Source organism: Arvicanthis niloticus, chromosome 4 (assembly GCF_011762505.2).
Source record: "Arvicanthis niloticus isolate mArvNil1 chromosome 4, mArvNil1.pat.X, whole genome shotgun sequence".
In the NCBI taxonomy this organism is placed as follows: domain Eukaryota; kingdom Metazoa; phylum Chordata; class Mammalia; order Rodentia; family Muridae; genus Arvicanthis; species Arvicanthis niloticus.
This window is the reverse complement of record NC_047661.1, coordinates 115,380,457-115,408,273: the sequence shown is the minus strand read 5'-3', so window position 1 is coordinate 115,408,273 and position 27,817 is coordinate 115,380,457. Positions and strand designations below refer to the sequence as shown.

General features: G+C 38.8%; 1 protein-coding gene across 7 annotated transcripts in view; it reads left to right on the top strand.

Moving 5' to 3' along the window:
• Window positions 1-27,817, top strand: part of Rap1gds1 (Rap1 GTPase-GDP dissociation stimulator 1) — a 134,913-nt gene that overhangs the window by 28,360 nt on the left and 78,736 nt on the right. For 4 of the 7 annotated variants that reach the window (XM_034501126.2, XM_034501125.2, XM_034501124.2 and 1 more), the window contains exon 3: window positions 22,284-22,406. In XM_034501126.2, the coding sequence (XP_034357017.1) occupies window positions 22,284-22,406 (123 nt within the window). Of the gene's footprint in view, window positions 1-22,283; window positions 22,468-27,817 lie in introns of those variants that run through there. The other 3 variants (XM_076933304.1, XM_034501128.2, XM_034501129.2) reach the window with 2 other exon arrangements.

Here is a 27,817-nt window from a genome sequence, read left to right as displayed (position 1 = left end):
TCTTGTTTGCTTTTGTCTTTCATTGGTTTAGTACCTACGTCAGTTTTTAAAAGTAAGAATTAGAAGATATGGATGCTCACTAGAATACATTTTGCTTAAGCAAGTATTCTGTATAAATCTCTGATCTAAATTAATAACATTCACTCATATAAACACTTTGATCTCACTTTTTAAATATTTTTAGTAAATATAGGAAGGCCACCAGCCAAGAAATCAGGCTGTTTGTTCTGGTTTCGTTTTGATTCTGCTTATAGCTTCATGACCTTCATCAAGTGTTTGCTGGGTTATAGTATGGTTACACTGTTTCATTCTCATTTGAGAATTTAAAACAGTGACTAACCCACAGTATCCAAACATTTTGGAGCCTCCCGCATCTTGCAAGAGAAACTACTAGTTTAAAGATGCAGAAGTGAGAAAAATTAGTATTTTATTCATATTTTTGAAAATCCTGTTAACTTTATTCCATTTTAAAACATGAGACTGGTACTTCTCTGCTGGGTTTGGGGGTGGGGCTGGGAGAGCATGTAGGGAATGGTCGGTCGTCTGTAAAACAATCTCAGCCTGGTCTGAACCCTTATCCTGGGTAGTTCGATTGTCTTCACCTGCTTCATTCTTTGGTGTGTGTATTTTCTTTTCTAAAATATCTCAGTCACTTACCTGATGATAAATAGTTCATAATATAAAAAAAATCACAAAGTTGTTTGTTTAGTATTTACCTTTGTCTTCATGAGTCAACAGCGTTTGGCTCCGTGTTACTAATCTCACTGACTTGGTAAATTCTCAGATTATTTGGTAGCACTTGTCCTGTAGCTCATTCTACTGTTTCTTGACTTCCACCCAGGCTGTAATTCTAAGCACATGCTTTTGTGCACAAGTTGTTCGTGTAACTTCTCTAAATGTATGTCCTTTATGTCTTTTTGGTCTTAGCCTATGGTGTGCCTTTAGTAGTAGCAAATCTAGCTTCTGTATGAGGAACTGAAACATCAGATGTATACCAAAAGCCCTACGAAATTTACTCTTAATAAAGGTAGACTTGCTGCTATTTGGAGAAATGAAAAAAAAAAAAAAAAAAACTATTGTCTTACTTCTTCATAGCATTGTCTAGAAAAGATTTTACTCTTTTTTTATCACATCAAATGCAGAATAGAAGCTATTTTCTGTGCAGGCTAAATTCAGTTGTTTACTTTTATTTATATTACATTTCTTAGTTGTTGTTTCCATGGCTCATTATAAGTTTATGACTAATATTAATGATATACTACAGTTTCTTAATAAAGAAACTGAGCATTTAAGAATACGTGAGGAACTGAAGAGGTGGCTCAGCAGTTAAGAGCAGTGGCTGCTCTTCCAGAGGTCCTGAGTTCAGTTCCCAGCAACCACATGGCAGCTCCCAACTGTCTAAAGTCCACTTCCAGGGAATCTGACCACCTCAATCAAACACCAGTTCACATCTTTAAAGAGAAAAACATGTGAAAGAGGGCTGAAGAGCTGATTCCGCAAGCCAAAGCGCGTGTTGCTCCCGCAGAGGACCCATAGTCAGTTCCCAGCACTCACAGAGGCCTCATAATCACACCAGACTCCAGTTCCATGTTCTTCTGACCTCTGTGAGCACCAGACATGCACATGTGTGCATACATAAATTTAGGAAAGAACAAAAGAAAAAGATAATGTATGAATATCTCAACTAAAGTAAAGTAGTCAAATAAAAAGACATTGGTAGCTCTGATGAAGTGAGTCTTTAAGACTTCCACTGAATAATAGTCTTTAAAACTCCATGCAGCTCAATTAGGAAATAAGATAAACCAATTAATCATATCTTTGCCTTATTCAAGACTAGGAGATAGAGTTCATATTATTAGGGAAAAGTCTAGCCCAGAAAGCATGCAAGGTTCTGCAACACCCTTTCCTGACAAAGAACGTGCATAGATCTCATGTGCCAATCAAGAGGACTATTATGGGAAATGAAGAAGTTACCTGTAACTCTTGGATACCTGGTGAAAAACAGGAAGCAAGAACTCGGAGAAGTTAAGCGTCTATAGAAATAAGAGCAGCACAAAATTGTAAGACATGCTATATTAATTAATTTTGTGTTACCATGACCATAATACCAGCCTGAAACAAGAGAGGAAAAGTTGATTTTTGAATCAGGTCTCAGAATGTTCCGTCCATCACGCTGAGGAAGAGCACAGTGATGCACACGTGAAAAGCCAAGCAGCCTGCAGGGCCAGCAACAGGAAGGGAAGCAAGGCAGGGCAGGGCTGAGGAGGGAGGGGAGGCGAGGCACACTGGCCTAGGGCTGGGAACAGGAGGGGAAGCACACTGGGCTAGCTTTTTCTTCTCCCCCACCTTTGTTCCTTCTGACTCCCACTTATGGAGTGATGCCACCCTCATCCAGAATGTGTCTTCTCACGCTGCCTCTGTTGTCTCTTGAAGCACCCACTCAGACACCAAGGGGTGTTCCTCTGAGCTTCCTTGATCATTGCAAATTCAGTCAAGTTGTCAGTGAAACTCACTATTGTATGAAACTGTACACTAGTGTAGATATACACTACGTACTGCTTTTGGTTTTGGTTAGACATGAGAGCTTATGAAAAAGTCTAGGTATTCATCTCAAGTCTTTACCTTTACTGTATATAAGTTGTATTAAATTACTCATTGAATCGAAGTTTCTGCTGAGGTATATAAAGAAGAAAGCAGAAAACAAACAAAACCCAAATATTTTAGCTGTTGAAAACATTTTTTCCAATAAAAACAATTTATGAAGCAGTCACCGAAAACAAACCACCCACTGTAGCCTTTACTCATATCATTAAGTAAGCTCTTAGAAACGTAAAAAGGAAAAAATGAGTCAGAAACTTTAAAACCTAAGTGTGTAAAGACCAGGAAGATGTAAAGTGAGGATTGACCAGAAGAAATGAAAGGACATGACAAGCATGTTAGCAACTTACAGTAAATTAAATGTGGCTGAAAATATGAGAAAGAAAGGTTGAAAATAAAAGATAAAAAAGAATAAATCAGAAATGATTAATATCAAAGATAGATCTGTATTGTATCTGTAAAGGTACATGTAATTAAAATCTTAAAGACAAAGCAGTCAAAGAAAACAATACGAGATAAACTTCCTACACATAAAGGACTATCAAAAGGACTCAGCAGGTACTTGTAAAAATTGACCTATCATGTCATAGTGACCCATAGTACAATTCTTAGTATTTTTAGATTTTACTTTATTTTTTTTTTATATTGCTCATTCCGGCACTAAGTTGTTGTCGGCAAAGAGTCCATGTATCTCTAGTATTCTACAGCCGTGTGTTTGAAGTTAACTGACATCTTTAGTTGTGTACAAGAGTCTTGTTATTAGCAGATCTAGTGGCTGGTGGTCATGGTACACAAATATGAAAGCTCTATAAGTAAAGAACTCGTAGCCTTTAGAGTGCTGACTACTCACGTTAACAGTACAAGGTGTTGCTCCATTCCTCCCGGCGCACAAATCACCTGTGTGCTACCTGCTTCACCTGCTTGTCCTGTAGGAGCCGACTCAGCTTTCAGTGCCGTGTGTCTGATGAGCTTGTCCGAAAGGTTGACCCTGGTAGTATCTTATTACTTGTGCTCCAGTGACCCTTATAGTACTTAGTAGTGGCCCCCAACTCAAAACTGGTAATGTTTGCCATCTGATTATGCTTAAGAGAGCCCACAAAGTACACCCTTTAGATAAAAAGGAACGGGTTCTCACTAAACAGAAAGAAAAAAAATGTGTGCATAGGTTACAAAGGTCTGTGGTGGGAAAAACAAAACAAAACAAAACAAAAAACAAAAAAAAAACCTTTTTCACCCATAAACTGCAAAGAAGGAAAGACTTATGCTGGTTGTGCTGCTGTACCTTAAACTAGGCAAGAGAAGAATACGTGATAAAAAATAAATGACATTACATTTGTTGGTGGAATCGTGAACAGAAACAGTTCTAATGGATCAGAGTGTATGGTGGCAGATAGTGCTAAGCCTCGCTTTATCTGCCATGTAGGCAAGGTTTTATCTCATGTCAGAGAGAGAGACAGAGAGACAGACAGAGAGACAGAGAGAGACAGAGAGAATTGAGCAGCAAGATATTGTAAAAGGACAAGAGCACATCACACACCTTTTGCTTTAACTCTTCTGTCATTGTTTATTGCTAATCTCTTGCTTATAAGCTAACCTTCACCTTAGGTGAGTGTGTTTAGAGGAAAATAGCATATATTATATATTAATTACATTTTAATATAAATGTTTATACTATATCAGAGTGGCTGTTATAGTATTTCACAGCTTGTGTTAGGATGGCCTTTATGTTAACAATGGCCCCAATGTGCTAAAGTCATGATGCTAGGTAGCCATACACGAAGAAGTTACAGGTGTGTGTGTGTGTGTGTGTGTGTGTGTGTGTGTGTGTGTAGTGTAGTCTGGTACTGTCTATAATTTCAAACATTTTACAGGTCTTAGGACTTATACTTTGCACAAGGGGACAAGCTCCTGTAAGCACTATCTTAATGTGTCAGTTTGTTTTGCTCTATAGAAATATAGGTTGGTTAATTTATAAATAGCTGACCAATCCAAAATGAATTTAATTTGTGTTTGTGTGTGTGTGTGTGTGGATGTTTGTTTCATTTTGTTTTGGCATTCCTTTTATTATTCTGTTTATTTATTTAGTTTTGGTTCTAGCAAGTGAAAAAGAACAAAGTTAGGTACAGAGGGAGATGGGGAGAATCCAGAACAGGAGTTAGGGGAGGGAGAATATGATCAACATACATCATATGAAGAACACTTAAGGGTCAAGACTAAGCTGCAGTTGTTGGAAGAGGCTAGGGACCTGCTAAGACTTAAGAGCTGCGGAGACAGACATCTGAGGCTTGGAAGTCGCGTCCCTGACTGCCTGGTGCAAGTGAAGTGGCTTGAAAGCCTAGAACTCTCTCCAACTTGATTCGCCAGAGCAGTAAGCCAGTGGCTTTGAAACCGTGCAGCCGTAAATCTCGAGCTTTCACAGGCTTGGGATTATACGATGCTGAAATATGAAAACCTGGCCTTCAAGCCTGTGGCACTGCTGAGCAGTGCAGGAAGCCAACATTGAAGAAGCGCTAACCCTTGTCTATTTATGATTCCGTCTTGATAGAATGAATGTCTCTCTACCACCCAACTGTTGGTGGTAACATTGTTGTGGAGACAGAGTCAAGTAAACCCCAGAGTCAAGGTACCGGCAGGTATGGAGACTACTGAACTATCATATAGTCTTAATATAGTACCTTGGCACTCAGGGGATGGAAGACAAGTAACTCAGAGTGAGAGGGTGTTCAGCACCCTAAAGATGCGGTTAATCCACTCATGAAGACTAAAACCTGTGGTTTTGTTTTTCCTTTCTTAAAATTTGAGACATAGTGTTACATTGTAGCCCAGGCTGGACTAGAACCCACTATGTAACTCATGCTAGCCTCAAATGTAAGAGTTGTTTGTCTTGCCTCAGCCTCCTGAGAACTAGGATTGCAGGGAGATTATATTTATGAGGCAGGGCAGCTGGTTCTTGGTAATTTGATAGCTTCTCCAAAGGCAATACTGTCATGTTGCCTTGAAAATCTGGGTAAAATGCATTGCTTTAGTAATTTTGTTAGTCTGAGACAGGTTGCTTGAAACCAAAGACATTTATTTTGGCTCATAGTGTAGGGGTCTAAAGTCAAGGTGCTTCAACTGGTGATGTCTTTTGTTGACAAAGACCTGAAGTGGAACAGAGTGTCACATGGCAACACATGGGGAACATGAGCTCATCTGTGTCTTTACTGCTTATATTGGGCTGCCTAGTTTTATGTCAACTTAACACAAACTGGAGTCATTTTGGAAGACATAACCTCAACTGTGAGCCCCCACCAGATTGGCCTATAGGCAAACTTGTGGTATATCTTCTTGATTGTTGATCAGTATAAGAGAGGCCCGCTCACTGTGGGCAGTGCCATCCCTGGGCTGGGACACCTTGGTGCTATCATAAAGCAGACTGAGCAGGCCATGGTGGGAGCAAGGCCAGTGAGTAGCTACCTCTGTGGCCTCTGCTTGAGTTCCTGCCAAGAGTTTCTGCTCTGACTTCCTTTGATGTGGTACTGATGTGGAACTGTTTTTCTCTCTCCGCTGCTTCTGTTTATGGCGTTTTAATCAATAGAGAAAAAAAAAAAAAAAACATAACTAAGGCAAATCTCTCTCAAAGTACCAGGAGTTTTTCTACTCTCTGGAATTATATTTTCTTCGGAAGTTTCAGCCAGAACTCCACAAAGTGATATTCTTACGTCTTTCCCGTAAAACTAACATTGGCTTGAACTTCCAAATTAGTAATAAACAGGGAGATGGCTGGTGCTGATTTTAGTTTCTAGTAGTATTTACAGTCTTTATTAATGCTTCACCTTGATTTCATGTAAAACTCTCTTTTGGTTTTAAAAAAAAAATCAGTCTGAACAGAGTGGATTTGAAAAAAAAAATCAACTACTTTAAATATTAAGACCTTCTTAGCCAAATCAGTTATTATCAAAAATAGTAAAGGTCTAATGTGTTTATTATTTTGAGCTAATAAAATTGTTGTTGGATAACACTAACAAAAGGGGAACTTTTTTCTTAAGAGAAGAAAGTAGAAAATTATACTGACTGTAATAGAGAGGTTCAGATAATTTCCATGACCTTCATTCAAAAACAAATGCTGACTTAAATTAGTACAAAATAATTAAGATTGATAAGAATGTAATAGAGGAAATGTTTATTAATTAATTTGCCTAGGAAGCATAGTTTATGTTCCCAAATAGTAATATGTACCTACCACAGTCTTCAAAACTACATTAAATAAAGGATTAATTTTACCTGGCCGGGCAGTGGTGGCACATGCCTTTAATCCCAGCACTTGGGAGGCAGAGGCAGGAGGATTTTTAAATTCTAGGCAGCCTGGTCTACAGAGTGAGTTCCAGGACAGCCAGAACTACACAGAGAAACCCTGTCTCGAAAAACAAAAAAACCAAAACAAACAAACACACAAAAAATTTACCCAACAATTCAAGACTGAGGATAGCATCTAGCCTGGGGCTAGGGGTGGGGGAGGGAGAACTGGGGAGCTCTGGCTTAGCTCAGCAGTGGTGATTGTCCTTAGCTTGGTGGCAGTTGTGGCTGGAAGCACAGAGAGGCCTTTTACAGGAGAGTTAATTGGCAGCTTAATAGTCTAATGACTTCTCCATGACTCCCCATGGTGGATCTTGATGAAAGAGACTGTCCGTGGTTCTAAACTGTTTATCATGGAAAATGGACCTGAGATTAAATACCTTTTGCTGGGAGGAATGTCTGGGAAGGGAAACTTATTTGGCAGGGAGCAGGGAGTTGCCTAAGTCTCAGGTGTGTACCTACTGAGTCTCCAGGTGGTTCTACCTTACCAAGCTTTCTAGCATGGTTTTAGCATCCCACGGTGAGGTGACTGAGAAGGTAAGGGTGCTTGCTGCCAATATTAATGTCTGGACTTTCATCTCTAGGACTACATGGTGGGTGGAGAGATTCAACTCCACCAGATTGTCCTCTGGCTTCCACATTCATGCTTGAGTATGAACATACATTCATGCATACACAAATAATATAATTAAAAATTGAAAGTTCTCCAGCATTTAAGCATCCAAGTTAAAAAATATTTTATAGTCATTCATGAGCCTTTAAAATATACCTCTGACTATGAATTAAGCACTAGTTTATATTCAACATTGTTGATTACAATTTTTTTCATGCTTTTAAAAATGTTATTTAACCTAGATTTTCATAATGAATTTGTAATAATCATGTGAGTTTAGGTATTTTTAAGATTTAGTAAATGTAAATAGAAATCATAGATTAATGTGGAATTATTTAAGGTTCATAACATTTGCCCTTAAGAAGACTTTAACCTAGCTAGAAAAGCTGGTATTTAAACTGTTCCCCTTTGGGAAAAAAATTTGGTCTTTGCCTTAATTAACACAAAGGTCTAGATTTTTCATTAAGTAACTGAAGGAAATGCTTCATCATAAACACATGCTTCGTGCTAAGTCATTGAGAGCAAAGCCTCTTCATTTCCCTTGTTTCTTATTTACTATGGTTTTAATTCTCTCAAATTATAAATGTATGCAGATATTATCACCAGTCCTTAAATTGTAAAAATGGGAAAATAATGGAAACATTGAAGATGCAATAGAGAAAGAAATGAACTTTGGAGTTGGGAATGGTCGCACATAACTAATCATAGCAGTCAGGTATCAGGCTGGGAAACTGAGTTGGAAGTGAGACCTCACTGTTATTCCATGGTCTTTTCCGGAAAGAAAAAGAAAAGGAAGTTAACTCTTTCCCTAAAGTAGTCAAAGTGAAGGAAAGCTAGTTTCTAAATGGGAAGGACCCAAAATGACAATTGCAGGAGTACACCTTCATAGGGTGATTTATCTAATGGATGTATGAGTTGGATACATATTTTTAACTGAATATAAGATACACACACATACACACACACACACACACACACACACAGAGCCACACATGCATGCTGGGGGGCATATCATAAGATCTTGATGAAAACTGCTAAGGCCAAAGGCATTATTATTTTTTATTATCTTTCCCTCCTTTGTCTTGAGATAGGATTCATGTATCGAGGGTCAGCCTTGGACTTGCCTTGCAGCCAAGAGTGACCCTTTAACTTCTGATCCTGCTGCCTCTTCCTGCCATGTGCTAGATGAAAGGCTTCATTGTCCTGCTTAAGTTACAGGACTGGATCCATAACCTTACGCATGCTAAGAAAGCACTTGTAGCAACTCAGCTGCATCCCCAGGCTTACATGACTGATTCTTAACTCCGTGGTTGAGGTCATTCTGCTGTATCATAGGTCAGCCATAACTGAAGAAATATAAATATCCCACATATCCCCTTTTGAAAATAGATATTTTTTTCTCACATAATATATCCTGATTAAGATTTTTTCCCTTCCTCCTCCCCTCCCAACTGGATTTTTCTCCCAGCTCCTCCCCTCCCAACTGGATCTACCCATTTCTTTCATTAGAAAACAAACAGGTGTCTATGGGATAATATTAAATATAATAAAACAAAAAGTAACATGAGAATTGGACAAAACAAACAGAAGGAAAAGAGCTCGAGAGAAAGCACAAGAGACAGAGACCCACTTGTTCACAGACTCAGGAGCCCCATAAAACACTGATGTAACAGCAAATAAATAATAAGAATAAAACGGGGGACCTGACATAACATTGTGAGTCAGGGAGCCTCCAAACGTGCCATTGAATATCTCATATTTTTAGTAATCTAAGGGTCAAGTGCAAATATCTAGGCTAACATTTATGTTGGGCCACTTAATATGAAAGATCTTTAGTTATATTTCTTTTTCAAGTAGAATAGTATTTAATCTTATTCATTGCCACTTGAAAAGCAATGTCTGTTTCTCTTGTTTAAAGAAAGCTAACTTGGGTAGAGTGAAGCCTATTTCCTTTTTCTTATTCTGTTATTATGGGCTGTCAGGGAAGCGGGAGAGAATACTGTGCAGAATGTCATGGTCCTGCACATCAATTATTCATGTCTAGAATAAGAAGTAGTCTGCTTCCTGAATGTAGGAGAACCCATTAAAATATTAGGAAACAATTCAAATATAGCTGAGTTCATTTTGTGCTACAGTACTGTGGTCAAATTGTGAGCACATATGCTAAAGCTAGATTCAGAACATTTTTGTACAGTCATATTGTGCTTTTATGAAGCAAATATGTACATCCATAATCTGCTCCCCCTTTTCAAGTTTCATAGCACAGTGTTTGATGGAGCTAAATGAATACTCTTTCTGTCAGAGGCTAGAAGTTGGATTATTTGACATAGAAACTAATAAGTATGTGTAAAATGATAATTTGTCATCAGAAATGCTATGCTTGATATAGGCTTAAGACCTGATGGAGGTACACTTACTAGCTGCTGTTAAAGTAAAATTAATTCAGATCAAAAGGGAATACTCATCAAAGAATGGAAGGCAATTGGAAATATTCTGACTTTTGTAGTTAGTTCGGCTTAATAAAACTTTCAACTCGTCAGCCTTTTGAGTTTCTTTCTTTTAATCCTGTTATATAACAGTAGATGTAGTTGTTCTATTTAACACAGAATAAATTCATTTTTACTCTTTTTATATTCTAAATGACTCTTATAATGCACATACTAGTTGAACCAGTGCTTTTGGTTCATAAACTTTTTAATTTTTTTATATCACTTTATTTTCCCCTTGTGTTAGCCACAGATTCTTTTCCCATACTATATAATATGAATACGGTTTTTCCTCTACTAGTTCCAGTTCCTCTCTTCCTCCTCTCCTATCCAGACCCACTCCCTTTTCATCTCTTAGTAGAAAAAAAAAATGGGCTTCTAAAAGATAACAAGACATAACAAAATATAGTAAGATAAGACAAACCATCACATCGAAGTTGAACGATACAAACAACAGAAAAAGAAGAAGGCACAGGAGTCAGAGAGACCCACAAGTCTACCATCCAGGAGTCCCATAAAAGCACTTCCTGAAATCTGTGGGGTATGTGCAGAGGACCTGATACTGATGTGTGCAGGCTCTGTGATGGCTGCTTCAGTCTCTGTGAGCTCATAGGAGTTTGCTCAGTGATTTTAGAGGGCCTTGTTCACATAGTGATGGACTTCTCTTTTAATAACGTGGTTTAAGATTTTTTGCTTAACAATCCAGTAGACATTATGACACGTGGTGATTGGGCATTTGACAGGATAGACAGCTAACTATTATTAGAAGTTAGCTCTCATTTTAAGAACTTAGTTATAAAAACAGATAGTTACTTATTGGCTTTGATCATATAATGAAGCAGTTAACATAAATATCTATTAAACTTACTTGCCTGCTTGAAAACTTAAAGTTACTTATGTAGCTCATGTTTTTATTGGAAAGTGTGGTGGTTTACATGAGGTTGTCCTCTCTAGGCTCAAATATATAAACAGTTGGTCCCCAGTTGCAAGTGCTAGGCGAGGTGGCTCAGTGGTGACCTTGCTGGAGGAGGTCACATGGCTGGGGGCAGGGTTTCAGAGTTGATTGCTTGGCCCCATTTCCAGGTCACACAGTGGGTTTCATGCTTGTGATTGAAGAGTTGTGATCTGTTAGTTACTTGATTGAGCCACCATGTCTGCCTGTAGCTGTCATGCCTCATCTACATATTCTTCTGGAACCATAAGGCCAAACAAACTACAGTCTATAAGTTACCTTTTAGCTATGGTATTTTATTACAGCAGCAGGAAAGTAGTCTAGACTGAAATCAGTGTCCTGGACTGATGGGTGCTGCTTCAGCATTCTCACGCATGTAATTATTTGGAGATATTGATAATACACACCAGGACCTCTGGCTGTAAAGAATGATAAATAAATAAATACTAATTATTAAGTGTTAATATTAAATACTAATCAGAGTGACTCGGTGTTTCTCATATTAGAGCCTAGAATTTGCATTTCTATCTAGTGTTAGGAGGGCGCTGGATCTCACAGTCACAAGACTAAAATGTAGACAGTTAACTTTCAGTAGGAATGAAGGTACAGCTGCATAGCCATCCTTATGTAAAACATGTTGTTCTAGATATTTTCCTTCATTTGAGCATTTATAGACAAACAAATAAGAAGCCAGAGGCCCTAGAGCTTGTAATCCTGGCACTAGGGAGGTGGAGACTGCCCGGTTCCTCCTGGAGCTTGCCGGCTAGCCAGTCTAGCTGCTTGTTTGGCCAGCTCCAGGTCAGTGACAGGCCCTTCTACTAACAAACAAATGTAAACCTGTGGATAGCACTCAGTGAACTCAGTATTCATACCTGCACATAAGAACACACAAAGCAAGGAATGATGACATTGGAATGGAGAGACAAGTAAAGCAGTTAGAAATCAGAGTGAGAGGCGGAAGAATGCACAGCTGTATGTAACAAAGAGATGAAAGCACATAGGAGACACAGGAGTTTACTGAACTGGAGAATGGGCTCATGGATGTGACCATGGTGGCTACAGGGCTGCCTCATATTTGTAAAGTCCTGGGATTAGCTTGAAGCATCACATAAACTAAACAGTTCAGGTATGGAAACAAAATCTCAGTGTCTTCTAAGATATAGCTCTGTTTGGGCATTGTCCTCTCAGTTTTACCTAACTTTACTGTTTTAAAATAACATACTAACCCAGCCTCTTGTTACTAATTCTCTCCGGAAGTCTCATCATAGTCTTTACGAAAAGCATCATTTAAAGATGTTTAGTTATATTTATTGTGTGTGTTCACACAAGGGCCATAGCATGTGTGGAGGGGAAGGGAACCTCTTTCCATTATGTGGGTCCCAGTTGTTGAATTCAGGTTCTTAGGCTTGGCAGCCAGTGTCTTCACTTGATTCATCTCAAGCTAGTTCCAGCAAACCGAATGCTAAACACTACCTTCCTTGTTGCTTTTGAAACAATGTTTCTTGTTTCTGCTCATTGAATAGCAGAGTACTCTCAAATCTCTGATCAGCCTGCTTCCAACTCTTGGTGCCATCATACCTGGTTTTAAAAACATTTTTCTTGATATTTCTATTTATTAATCTTCTTCCTTGTAGTTTTTATTCATCTGTCCTGTTTCTAGCTCTTGGGTAAATGTATAAATAATGCATTTTTTTTCTGGCCAAACTTCTGTGTTGGGGATTCACAACCAAATCCCTTATTTTTTCTGTTGTAACACTAGAGTATTGTTTTCCAAAGAAAGGTGCCAGTATGTTTTCTTGATCTATCTGTGACACATTTGCATTCTTACTTGAAACTAAGTGCTGGAAGGACAAAGGTGATGTCTTCTCCAGAGCATATTGAATTCACAAGGAAAAGGGAATTGACGTGTGTAGTTACAAAGGCAGCAGATCTCAGTTGGCAGCGTGGGACCAGAGCTGGAGAGCCAAAGAGGAGCTTGTGTTCTAGTCCAGGTTTAAAAGCAACTGACTGAAGTTCTTCTTACTAGGGCAGCTGTTTGTGTCTCTCTCATGTCTTCTGCTGATAATATGAGTATACCTACATTGTAGAGAGCAAATGTGTTTTCTCAAAAGCCACTGATTTAAATGTTAATGCTCCAAGAGCATGGTCATGGAAACATCCTGGATAATGCTTTACTAAATAACCTGGACACTGGTTAACTATGACAAGTAGAATGTACATTTCTATTGAAATATTAAAATGAATTATGCAGCACAATAGATAGTTTGGAGTAATTGCTAAGGAAAAAATGTCATTGAAGTGATCACATTATATGTAAAATCTATAATTGATTTTTACTGAGAATTATTCTGACCCACTTTTCAATACTTACTGTTAAATCCCAAAATAAGGCTCCAAAGACAGGGTAATTTTTTAAAGTAGGAACATATGGATTTAGAGTCTAGATTTTAGCACACAGTGTTCTTTGAGGTGAATTTATTTTAGATGCTTGTAATTTTCTCTTCCCATAGTTGAATGTTCCATATCTTTTCATTATACCAAAGGAGCAAACAGAATGTTTTCCTTTGACTCATAATAACTTAGTCATGGAGTGATTATCTTTTCTTTGTGATGTGTGTATGTGGGAAGGATAGCATAAAAGCAAGGCAGTTTTCTACGGTGATTTCTAAAGGCATTAAGAATATTTTTGCATATGTTTGCATTTGAAAAATATGATCTAAGACCTGAGTAGTCTAATGCAAGCTAAAAAGTTCAGCCCCTGTGTGAGCTAATGACTGGTAATTCTATGAAACTTCTGTTCTTGACTTCAGAATTCTTAACGAGCTTGATGGCATGTGCAAGGCTCTAGGCACTGGGAAAAAAACTGATGAGTGAATTTCTAAAATGGAAGGTAATTTCTCTGTGAGTTCAGTGAGAAACAATTACATAATAATGGCATCAATAAAAGTAGCTCATTTGTTTGATTTTTAGTGCTCCTTCCCATAACAATTTATACATTATTTTATTGACATTTTAATGCCAGTATGTAGTCATTATTTTTTGTTCCTTTTTCATTTCTTTAATTGAAAATACTTAAGAGAGTGGATACAGTTCTTTTTATTTACCATTCATTGGGTACCACAATACAGTAGTTGGTAAGATAAGTAATATGAAACAATTCTTACCATGTAGCATTTGCTGACCTGGAACTGTGCTATCTAGCCCAGGCTGGCCCCAGATACTCTTGTCTTCCTGCCTCAGCCTCTAGTATGCTAAGATAGGTTGTGTGTCACGATGTTCTGCTCTAAACAGTTTGTTTCATTTGTTTTGTTTTTTGAGACGAGGTCTCATATATCCCAGGCTGGCCTAGAACTTGTTATGTGGCTAAAAAAGGCCTTGAACTTCTAGTTCTTGTGTCTCCACTTCCAGAGTGATGGGATTATAAGTACGTTGCTACTATATCCGGATTACGCTGTGCTGGGGATCAAACCCAGGCTCTCATGCATGGCAGGAAAGCATTCTACCAACTGAGGTGCATTCCCTCCCTTCCTCTGGTTTAATGTTTCTGTCGTTTGCTTGTTTTTGAGATAGCGTATTTACTATGTACCGCTGGCTGACCTGTAACAGTACAGAGACTGTGCTCACCTTGAACTCACAAAACTGCCTTGCTCTGCCCGAAGAGTGTTGACATGGAGGGGTGAGCTGCTTACATTACTAATGACATTAGGAAGCTCTGCACAGAGCTGGATTCAACTCACAATTTTAAGAATTTGAAGACTCATAATTTTAAAAAATCTGTGTCACAGAAGGAATGACATTTTACCTGTGTCTTGATCAATAACAGGTGTCGTGTTCATAAACTTACTCTTTTCATTCTGCTTGAGTTTCCTTCCATCCTGGACAGTGCCAGCCTTTGCTTCTTACGGCTTAGATGCATTCAGAGCACTGGCCAGCTGCTGGGGAAGAAATCACTGGGCCCACAATGCTGCTATTTCAGATTTAGAGTCTCTAGCTTGTGTTTTAGTCAGTCCTAAACATCCAGGTGTCAAGACTGGCAAAAGCAGCCTGCCTTGTGGAAGCCAAGGAAACACCAACTGTGCTGGCTCCTCCCATCTCCCTCACTCAGGCTAGCCCTCCACTTTGTTAGATGATACCACCATGCACATCAGATCAGTTCTTCCTGGAAGTTTATCTTTTTTTTTTTTTTTTTTTTAAAGATTTACTTGTTTATTTTATGTATATGAGTGCACTGTAGCTGTCTTCAGACACACCAGAAGAGGGCATCAGATCCCATTACACCATGTGGTTGCTGGGAATTGAACTCGGAACCTCTAGAAGAGCAGTCAATGCTTTTAACCACTGAGCCATCTCTCCAGCTTCCTTAGTTCTTCCTGGAAATGTCCTCCAGATACACAGAGATGTGCTTTTCTATTCTCATAGGAATGTCTCAATCCAGTCAAATGATGTACTACCCACTTCAGCCTCTTCTATATTCCCTGTTAAAACGTGTCTTTCTTCTTTTCTACTTAGAGTATATCTCACCATCCTTAAAGCCTCACCCGTGGCTGGTCAGATGACCAGATGGGAAAAGTACTTGTGTAAACATGAGCCCTGAGATTGGATCGCCAAAAGCCATGTGAAAAGCTAAGCATTGTGGAGCCCTGCTGTCTTCCCTGCTCTGATGGGCGAAGACAGGGAGACTCTACCCCTAACTGCTAGTTCCGGGTTCAGTTAGAGACCTATCTCAAAAACTGTGGTGGTATGAGGAGGTAACTCAGAGGGTAAGGAGTTTGCAGCTGAGCTTCATGGAACCCACGTTGTAGAAGAGAATCCACTCCCTCAGAGTTGTTCTCCGATCTCCACATGTGTGCAATGACAATGTATGTACAATAAATGCATAAATAAATAAATGTAAACGTTATTTTAGAAAGTAAGGTTTCGAAACAGTTGAAGAAGACATCCTGATGTCAGCCTCTCTCTGGTCTCCACAGGTGACCTTATGGGCAAGGACACTTACACACACACACACATGCACACACCCGTTTGGAAATTTTCTGTGGTGTTTATGAAGCTGTAAAAGCTTCCCTCTGTGCTTCATACATAAACCTGCAAGGTGGTAGAAATCACATTAAATGGGTTTTAAACTTATATCTTTTTCCTAGTCAGTACATAGCTTTATCTTATGTTTCACCATGAGGACTTTGTAAAAATATATTCCCACTCCTGTGTCTGAGAGCTGGAAAATAATTGCAGCATTGTGCGTATTTAGCACTGGGAGTATGTAGCAAGAGGAAATAATGCATTTAAAATGTCGTGCACTTCAGCTAGACAGAAAGGACATCTCAGACAGCAGGACAGTGGGGAAAACCTAGGCCAGTCAGAAACTCACACGATTCGCATGGCCACCAAGAAGGATCCGTGCAGGGTGGCCAAGACAGGAGCTGGGAGATGTCTAAGAGATCAAGTTATAAAAGGACTTTGAAGCCATGCTAAGACTGTTGAAAAGCAATTAAGAAATATGTATAACTTACGACAGTTTGAGGGCAAACTGGATGAAGGCCACCAAGAAGAGGAAGGTATCTTCTAATGAGGTCCTGGGCATGATTTTGTGATGGGTTGTCAAAAGAACAGTCGATCTGGGCCGTTCAAGTCAGGAAATGTGATGACACGTCCTAACTGTTCATATAGACTCAAAGTGGTCCAGGTTGGTAATGGAGATTAGAAGGAGGAGAGAAACATAAAGGTGATATGATGTCAGTGATAGGGATACAGCAGTGTCATTGGATGGTAGAGGTTGGAAAGACATGAGCTGGTTTTGAGAAAAGCCAGGAGACAAACTATCTACTTATTTTGTGTTTGGCTATGTATGCACCATGGCGCACATGTGGAGGTCAGAGGACAACTTTTAGAGGTTATTCTTTTTTGCACCATGTGGGTGGAACTCAGGTGGTCAGATGAGGCAGCAATTGTGTCTACCCACTGAGCCATCTTGCAGCCCCACATGTATTGCTAGTGAAGTGATCTGAAGTAGGGTCTCCTTTTAGTTTAATGGTGGTGGGTTTGTTACTGTAACAACAGTCTCAATAGCATGGTTACACTATTTATTTGATTTTGTCTCTTCTCAAAATGGTAAGGCTCACTTGTCCTGTTAGATATACATAGCAGTTTACCAGGTGATTGTTTAGCTAAATAAAATTATTTTATTTTGTTGTTTTAAAATACTTAGGTGGCTATCATACATTATCTCTTCTCCCCTCCTAAGTTTTCCTTTGCACTCATGTATGACTTTATCTATATAAAAATCTAGGAACCACAAATGAGCAAAAACATGGTATTTGTCTTTCTGAGTGTGGCTTAGTTCACATAGTATGACCATCCTCAATTACATCCAGTTTCCTACAAGTGACATCACTTTGTTCTTTATGGGTAAAAACAACAACAACAAAAACAAAAAACAAAAAAACCATTTTGTACATGTACCACATTTTCTTAGTCCATTCTGTTGGTGTCAGACAGACGCCCAGGTTGGGTCTGTCATGTAGCTGTTGTGAATGGCGCCATGGTAAGCATTACTGTGAGAGACTCAACTGCAGACTTTCCAATAAACACCCAGGGCTTACAAGGAGCCAGGCTGAGTGATTTGTCTGGTTTGAGGGTTTTTGGGAAACATTCATGCTGCCCTTCACAGTGGCATCACCACCAATGGTATGTGACGTGTTCCTTTCAGTCGGTGGCCATTTCAGCATTGGTTGCTGTTCTCTAAGTAATGTATGCCCTTCCTGGGGTGATGGAATCTCACTGTACTTTTGATTTACTGTTTCTCTTACAGCTAGTTAGATTGCCCATTGTTTTTGTTTTTCTCTTTTGTGTGTGATGTATTCATATATGTGTGCATGTTGTTTGCATGTGTGGGTGCACATGTGTGTTTGGGTGTGTGCACACATGCATGTACATGGAGGCTGGAGTTGGACATTGGCTGTCTTGCGTGAATACTTACCACTTTGTACTAAGGCATGTCTCACCAGTCCTGGAGCTCACCAACTCTGGTTCCCATCCCTGCCCAACCTATGTGGGGGATCTGGAGACCCCAGCTCCAGGCCCAGTGCTTGTCAGTGAGTGTCTTCCTACTGAGCACTTTCCCCCACTCTTTATTGAGTGTCTTTTATTTCATCTTTTGAGAGCTATAGTTTGTTGACTTGATTGTTCCAGTTTTAAGTTAGTTTTGTGAGTTCTTTGAATAGTTTACATATTAACTGGATGTCTTATGTGTGGCTAGCAAAGGTTTTGTCTCGCGCATTAGGCTGTTAATTTCAGTGGATCTTCTTTTCTCTACAAAAGCTATTTAATTTCACTGCATCATTGACTGTTGGCATTATTCACTGAGGGACCAGAGGCCTATTGAGAAAGCTCTGGCCTGGGCCAGCATGTTGAAATGTCTTCCCTCCTTTTACTCCAATGGCTTTAGGCATCAGATTAAAGTTTTTGATCCAGTTGGAGTTGGTTTTCATGGAGAATGATACTCATTCTTCTATATGTGAATATCCAGCTTTCCTAATTCCAAATTGTTGGTTTATTGAGAAAAACTACTTTAACCCACGTATTCACAGTTGATAGTTCAGAAGCACGGGTCATCGACAAACTTCCTTGGAACTTAGTCCCAAGGAAGTCTCCAGATTTTGAAGCTCCTCTACTTTCCCAGTCTTTCTCGTGTCTTCAGAATCTTTCAGGGAATCGGATTCTGTAGAAATCTGCATCTACTTCATCCTTGGCTCAGCCGTGTCAGTCTTATAAGAAACTGTGATTGCCGGAGCCGTAGTAGTGCTTCGATGTGAAACCACGATGACACCTGAGGTTCAGCCAACACACTGGAAGGAGTAGTGGTAAAGTCCTTTACCCTGAGACATGTAGGCTGTGGGACCAGAGCCACACAGTTCTCTCAAGGGCTCAAGCTCCAGGTGCCCAAGGCTGCACACCTTAGTGATTAACATGGATGGGGTTGGAGACACCATGGGCGTAACAGGTCAGTGACCTTCCTCCCAGCTCCACTCTTGAGCTGGGCCAACCACCAGTGTCCTCTGTGCCTGTCCCCACCCGTCTACACAACACTGCCACCATCTCTCACCCACCCCATTCCCAACCCTGCTTGCCTCTATCTCCTTCTGAATCACACCATGGCTGAGGAGCCAGCCACTACCCGTTCATTACACAGTGATTTATTTTATTTCCCCTGGAAACTGGAGTAAATATCATCTCCTCATTGGCTATAATAATAGCGTGGAATACTACTTCCTTCGATGAATTTCTTGAATTACTCACTTTTAGATCCCTTGTTAAGATGTTACTTACTTGAGATGCAGAATATAATCTTGTTAGGCTCACTATAAATATTGCTAAATTGAGGACTTTAAGGAGTTCTGCAGATGGCAGATTTCTGTAGCCTTGTTTACTTCCTGTTTCTCTCAGGGTATCTAACAGAATGCAGATGGATCTTTATCTGGAAATGCTCCTTTGCTCTGATATCCAAAAACTGTAAGACTGGAATGAGGAAATGCACTTTTCCTGTAGAAGGGACCACTTTTCTAGTAATTACTTTCACCTTGGAGATAAACAGTCTCGTTATGTACTCCACTTCCCTATGGTTATTAATGAGGTTCCTCTCGGTGTTCACTTCTGCACACACGCCTTTCATTAGTTAACCAAGCAACTTTCAATGTTTAGCAGTTGCCTTATGACCTAGTTAGTGATCATTTTAAGGAGGCACAGCTAGCACACTCCCTGCTTTTTCAAGTGATGGTTTCAAGTGCAGCTTCTACTGTAGCTTATGCTGCCCATGAGATGGAAATAACGATAAGACTATCAGAATCATCTGCTGCAGGTTTACAGGTGACTCTCACAGGTTAGTCATTCAGTAGAACCTGTTTCTAATGGTGGTATTACACAAAAGGGGTTTTGTTCTGTTCTTCATGCTTTTTCCAGTAGTATGTATATTCACTCTATATAGTACTTGGTTACATAAGAAGGTTTTTATGCAAGCATATAATGTACTTTGAGCATTGTTCTCTTTCTTATGATCATAATACACCTTTCTTTCTTTCTTTCTTTCTTGCATCTCTGCCCTTTTATTTAAGACCCATTGGGAGAAGTTTTTATGAAGGGACTGCCATTTTAACTATTTCTTAATTCCCTTTCAAAACCATTTTCAAGGATGCTCACAGATACCTGAGAACGTATAGGTAGTGTACATTTTGAGGAGGGAGAGATATCAAAGTTCACTGAAACTGTGTTTACTTGGGTATGGTAGCACACAGCTTATATCCTAGCACTTTGAAAGAAGAGGCAAGTAGAACTCTGTAAGTTCAAAGCCAGCCTGGTCTACATAATGAGTTTCAGGACAGCCAGGGCTATATAGAGAAACGTCTGAAAAAAACAACTATTTCATGTTTATTAGACATTGGCATTTTTGTGACATTGCATATTTTGTTATATTTTTAAGGCAAAAGAAAATTATAACTCTATAGTATTTAAATTCTAAACCTGTGTAAAAAATCCATGTATGTGGGAGGTTGTCACGGTGAAAGGCTTGCAGTGTTTGTTGTATGTCTTACTCCTGCTTCTGACATTGAGATGTGATACTCAATAATCTTTAACTTACATTTAAAATGAGCCGTGCTAGAATAATGTGCAGGTAATGTTTGCCTTCATAGGCACTTGCCCAAGCCTCACACCCAATCTGGATGTTGTCATATGCCCGGTTCCGGCTGTCAACCCATCATGAACAGATGGTGGGTTAGACCTGTGGGGCAGTGTGGACCTATTGTTTTCAACTGTAGATCCTCTGCAGCAGTGGACAGAAAACAAAGCATTTTATCATGGTAAAATGACTTCACCACTTCCTAGCTTGTTGCAAGCGTGTGTGTGTGTGTGTGTGTGTGTGTGTGTGTGTGTGTGTGTGTGTACATGCACACAATCATGTTTATACATATGTAATTTAAGCCAAACTTTAAGGAATAAATTTTACCTTTATGTGTACATTTGTAATTCTTTTGTTTTTGTAGGTGATAATTCTTAGTTCTCTCTCAACAGCTTACTAGTAGGTTGAAAACTATAATTTGAAAAACACTATTTAGGGTCTGGCAACGTGGCTCAGTGGGTAAAGGTTCTTGCCACCAAGCCTGATAGCCCAGGCCTGATCCCTGAAACTCATGGGGGAAGAGAACTGACTCCTTAAACTCCCCTCTGCCTTCCACAGACACACTCTAGTAATGTAAGAGCCTGCCTGTGCACGCGCACACACAGAGAAATAAGAAAATAGAAAAGTGTCTTGAAGACAAAAATCTCTTAATGTTCAGTATTAACTGTAAGGAAATACATGTTGGTACATGCTCTTGAATGACTTGAATGAGGATGATTTTCTACTTCATTATGCATGCCACCTGTCTCTTAAGAAATTCACAGTATTCTCTGTTACTTGGGTGTTCAAAGATCTACAACTTGTCAATGTATTATACAGTCAAGCTTTAATTGAAGATTTAATGAGCTCTTTAATTTTCTCATTAAACACATTTCTCCTCATTGCCTATAATCAAATAGTAACTTTTGGGCTTTTCTTTATTTGTCATCATCTAGATAACCCGTTGCCTTTTGATTTCTTAGGTTATTCTTTCAACAGTAGACACATGAAGGAGCTTGTGTTTATTTTAAGTCTCTTCAAGAGAAGCAGCTAGGAACTCTTGAATTTCTGTATCACCAATCAGAGTTTTGAATATCATGGAGTTTATTTCCTATTTCTTTATATTAATACTGATTCTAATGAGTTATATTAAAATATAGTCATCATGTGGAAGTATGTAATCTTAGCTATCACTCATTACATAAAATTTTTTGAGGTAGGGGTTTTACTCATTATAATTACTATTTTCAAGTTACTATACCATCATAGGGAATCATAAAAAAACATATAAAATTATACTGTTATAGCTCTAAGAATTCTCAAAGGATATAGGAAAAAACTTCTTGTCCTGAATCGATACCATTGAAACTAACACTAAAAGTCAGTAGTTGTCCTGTGGTTGACAGATTAAGAAGACTCTCCTTGCAGGATGACTAGAGCTAAACTAAGTAGTACTGCAGTGAATTGTGCAGATTGCTTGTGAACTAGAGGGAGCTTACCCAGCAAAAGGGGGTTTGTATGAGAGGTCCAGTGTGCACGAGTGGGCTTCTCTTGTAGAGAGGGAACGTTCTTGAATCATTTACTGTCATTCAAATAGTTGACATTTGATTTGCAGAATTTCATGGAAACTTTTTTCTTTCTTTCTTTCAGACACAGAAACAAGTGAAAAAATACAAGGAAGTGGAATTCTTCAGTTGTTTGCAAATCTGTTGACGCCACAGGCCTCTTGCTCAGCCAAAGTTGCCAACATCATTGCAGAAGTAGCCAAAAATGGTGAGGTTTGCATCAAGAGTTTTCTGCTCGGAACATCTTCAGTTTTACACCTTACTTGTCAGTATGTTTCATTAATTTATGTTTTGATTTCGTAGATTAGACATTTTCTCCTTTTCCTTTGACTTTGTTGCTGTGTTAGATGACTCCAGTTAACAGTTGTTTTCTTCGTGTATTCCCACTTACTCAGAGTAGAATTAGGGGAAGAAGCTACTGTTATCTCTGCTGTTCTTTTTCACTTTTAGTTTAGGTCTAAAATTGTTATTATTATTTTTTTTAGCTCATCATTGTTCCTCCTCTTGTCACAGGGGAGCTTGCGTTTTCTGTGTGTGTTGGTTCATGTTGTGTTGTGGTGCGTGTAGAGCCTTGCTGGCTTTCCCTACTTCACCTTTCCCTGTTCTGAGTTGACGTTGATAGCAACAGTGCAGTTGGTAGGTATGCTCCCCCTTTCACTCTGGCTTTCATAGAAAGCAAGTGTGCCTTCAATCCCTTACTGAGATGTCATCTTAACACTTTGGAAAAGCAATGATATCATACATTATATAATACTAAATTCATCCCATTGTATTATTTATACCCACTGACAGATTCCTTGGAAGAATTAAGCAAAAAGTATTTTTTTACATGATTTTTTTTTTTTATTTGATCAGTGTCTTAGTTAGGGTTTTACTGCTGTGAACAGACACCAGGACCAAGGCAACTCTTATAAGGACAGGTTTAATTGGGGCTGGCTTACAGGTTCAGAGGTTCAGTCCAGTATCATCAAAGTGGGAGCATGGCAGCATCCAGGCAGGCATGGTGCAGGGGGGCTGAGAGGTCTATGTCTTCATCTGAAGGCCTATAAGAGAAGACTGGCTTCCAGGATGAGGATCTTAAAGCCCAAGTCCATAGTGACACACCTACTCCGATAAGGCTACACTTCCAAATAGTGCCACTCCCTGGGACAAGCACATACAAACCATCACAGTTTTAGAAAACACTGAATAAGCAAAGCAACCTTTAAGCATAAGGGGAAAGCAGTAATTATAACAACACTTAGTATGTCTTCGACAAAATTTTGTATTTTGCCTTTTATTCTAATATGTTTCATAGATCAGTAGTTCTTACAGAACAATTTAAACATTTCTGATTTCATTTGAGTAATTACCATGCTAATTGATTTTGAAAAGAACTGTTGTTTGGGCTGGTAAGGCAGTGTACATTTATATAAATTACCAAAAGTGAAATTGGCACAAAACACTTTCCTTATTTAAAGCTCATCAAAATGCCTTCCAAGTGTCAGTGAGCGTCTGTATTGGTAAATCATATTTGATTTAATAGTTCACTGAAAACCGACTCTATGATTTATTTGCCGTTATCTAAGATAACCCTTTGACCTGGGTTCAAAGTGGAGCTTCCCAATTACCTGTGATCTTAAACTAACCTCTTCTGATACAAGGCAGCTTGGCTTTTAAGATGAGTAGTTTATTTTTAACTTCATCAGAGTCACAGTATAGATTTTGGAGAATCAGAAGACAAGATTTATTTTTACCAGGAGTCCTCTTTTTATGATAGCGTACACTCGGTTACTCAGGATGGTTCTGCTAGCAGGGGTTTTGTCTAGCGGTGCTCTGGAGGGCATTGGCTGTGACCCAAAGATAACAGAAGGCTCAGCACTGACACTTTGCATCAGGCAGATAAAGGACGTATTACTTTATTAGTGAAAGTAAATGGATATATTTGGATTTTTATTGCTTAACTAACATCACTGGTTTTAAAAAAATGGGTGGCTGAGAAAATAGAGAATACTCTTACTAAATGTTTTTCTTTTTAACATTTAAAAACGCTCATTAGTTGTTATTGTTTCTTATTAGAAACTTGACAATAAAAGAAGATAATCAATAGAGTTGATTTTTCCTTGTTATGTAGATTATGTAACTACAAGGAAGACATAGCATATAACCCATAAGTCCAGATACAACACAGAATGTGCTTAAATTTTATTTGCATATAAAATAGTATGTATAAATTGACATACCTGGCTGTGTTAAAAAATTCAGTGGCACATTTAAGCTTGATATGAGAGTATAGTTAATAGTGATAGACATTTAGACCTTTTAAGTAAACTCTTGTATGTGATAGGCTTAAAGCTGTTTTGAAGCAGTAGAGAAATGAGCAAGACAGTGATTCTTTCTTTTAAAACTGGACTTGTTCCTGGGTACGTAAGGAAAGGGTTTACTTCACCAGGTAAAGTCCATACATACTGCACAAGTGAGAGTTGGGTCCCTAGAACCCTCGTGGAAACTGGGCTAATGTGTTGGTTGCCTACAATCCCAGCACTCCAGAGGCAGAGATGGGATTACCAGAGCAAGCCACCTAGTCAAACTAGCCACAGTCAATGAAGTCCAGGTTCTGCGAGAGACCCAGTGTCAGAAAATAAACTGGAGAGCTATTGAGAAAATACCCAGCGTCAGCTCAGGCCTCTGTATGGGTGCACATACACTCTTGTATGCATATTGTCCCGTGCACATATGAACGTGTACACACTTGCAGTGAATAATAAAAACTAGTATTGCAGTGTCCATAGTACCATAATGAGTAATTCTCAACATTAGCTGCTATTATGTGCTTACATTGTGTTGTGTGTTATATACATTGTTGTAAATTCTTGTTGAGGCTTGTTTTAACAAGTCCTCTAGGTGATTCTGGTAAGTGTTAAGGTTAAGAACCAAATCTTGGTCCAGAGTAATACAAATCAGCAGCATGAGTCAGCATTATGCTTTCTCTTCCCGTGTCAAACTTTGTACCAGAATCCCAGAGCATTAATAATCCAAGGGGCTCGGGGAAGGCCCCACCAGAAACATGGGGACTTCTTAGTCAGTTGTAATTCAATGTATTTTAATTCTGTCCTTCATTCCATATCAGATAGATGTTTATTTTAATGTGAAATGTGTTTTTTTTTTTTTTTTCTAGAAGCAGCATCTTGAAACACCAGTGAGGAAAATGTACCAAGTTGTTTAATAGCTAAAGTTGGCCTTGACACACAAAGTGTTAGAACCTTAACCCATGACTGTGCAAGAACAGCTGTCAGTATTATCTTTCGAGATGAAAACAATAAAGCAAGCATTTATCAAAAGCAGAAGCTTGCAAACTCTCCTTAAAGTCATTCGTTTTTATTCATGCCTTACATCAAAAGAAAGCCGTTTAAAGCTAGGAGCTGACAGAGGAAGGTTGATGTAGCCCCACGCATTAAGGCATACTCTGGCACTCCCTGTACTTGGCTTGCAACTTTGGATTAGTGCTCTCTTCTTTCAAGTAGTTGAAAGTGAAGAAGGTACACATAAGTCTTGTTTTCAAGTATTTGATGAGTATACATGTAAATTTATGAATCTGTATCTTTACAAAGAAAAACATTTTTTGGTTTTCATCTCAGCCTATAGTTTATAATGACACTGAATAAATATGTAGTTGAAGTAAGTCTGACAAAGAAAAGAGTAAAAAAAAAATAAGAAATTACTAGTTTACTAAATCAAAGATTCAAAGAGGTAGAATCCACTTTGCTTTTTAACTTTTATTAACATTGAATTATAACAGTGCCTCAGAATTGAAGTCTACACATAATGCAATAAGTTATTTATGTTTTTTGACATGCATGCATATATATGCATATGTAGTGGTTTCTGCCTTCTGTGACTAACACCAGCTTGTGTTCAGTGATACTACTCTTTATATCCTTATTATACTGTAAGTACCTCCTAGTCTCCATTGTCTGGAGTTCAGATTGACAAGGGAGCCTGACCTCTCTTTTACATCACCATTGCCTTGCTTAGCAGATCTTTCAACATAGGCTCTCTCGTAGCCCTGTACAGGCTGGGTGTGTTTTAGAATCCAGCCTGGCATGGCCGGGGACAGGTCCCTGTGGAGTTGACCTAGCTGTGTGTATGCTAGGAACACCTTTGAACTTAGATGTCCATCATAGACATTCTGAAGCTTCTCCGATGTAATGTACACAGTTTTACAAACATTCTTGGTAAGTTCTGGAGTTGTATATTCGCACACGTGTGAGTGGGCATGCACACACACACACACACACACACACACACGGGAAGTAAGGAGGGATGGTTGCTTTTTCTCTCCCTTCAGAAAGGATTTTTAGTTGCCTTTATATTGACTGAATATTGGCGTCCTCAGCAGCTTTGTTCTAGCTCCATGCCTCCTAATAAAAACGATCAGAATATTTTATAGTTTTTCTGCAGTTACTTATCTTCTATCAAGTACCTATTGATTGTAGACTTCAAGTTTTGAGAAATTGATATCAGATAACCAAGTAGAATATGAGAGCAAAGAAAAAAACCGTAATTCTTTGATGTTTGCATTCTTTGAAGGCAATTAACAAAATATTGATGGAGCAACAGGTACCGTTCTTGAAATAAAAATCCAAATGATACCATTTCTAAATTTCCTATTTAAATAGTAATCAATGAAATTATCTCAACGGTTGTAAGCCAACTGAAAAAAGAAACGAATCAGGAAATAAGCGTTAATGTCAAAGGAAGCCCATCAATAGCTTGACGGTGTTGTCTCCTCTGTTCATGAGCACGTATGACATGATTCCTTTTTCACACCATATCATAGGGTATTCTGCGTTATTAAAACTGTTTATGATAAACTTAGAGGTTTAGTAGAAAATAATTTTAATCATAGGAGTTTAAATTGTAGTAAGGTTTCAGTACTATAAAGATAAGAGATAGTGCAGGAATGAAGTTCTTGAGGCCGAGCGGCTACCTCTGTCACTCACAGCTTCTACAGGGAAACGTTGTGTAGGAGTTACTGCTCACCTAATATTCGATATGCTGCACTTTGAGAATTTTTAAATGAAGCAAAAAGAGGAAGATTGCCTATGAGGATATACATGGGTTACATGGAACAGAAACAGACTAAGACTGGACCCTTTAGAAAGTGGGATTGAAAAGTTCGTGTTCTTTAGTAAGATAAATTCTACCCTGAGGAATTAGTTGTTTATTCATTAGAACACGCTGATAGCAAATTTGAAGTCCGCAAGGATAAATCTAACACTGGCTTTTGGAGAGTTTTAATCAACTACCTTTCCTTATTTTTGATTTTTGGGGTGAGGCGGTAAAAGAATGAAGTTTCTTTAATACTTTCTGTGATGGTATCACCGAAAGTCAGTCAGCAGAGAGTAGTAAACCCAAAGATAAGGGAAAACAGATTTGATTGTCAAGAAAGCATAGTATTTGGTAGATAGACCTGAAAACACATGTACATAGCATAAGAACAAACATGAGTGACCATGGATACACGTGTAAACACGTGCACATAGCACATGAACAGATATAAGTGACCCTGGAAAGACCTGTAAATGCGTGCACATAGTAAGAGCAGACTTGAGTGATCTATAAACTGGATGTTAATAA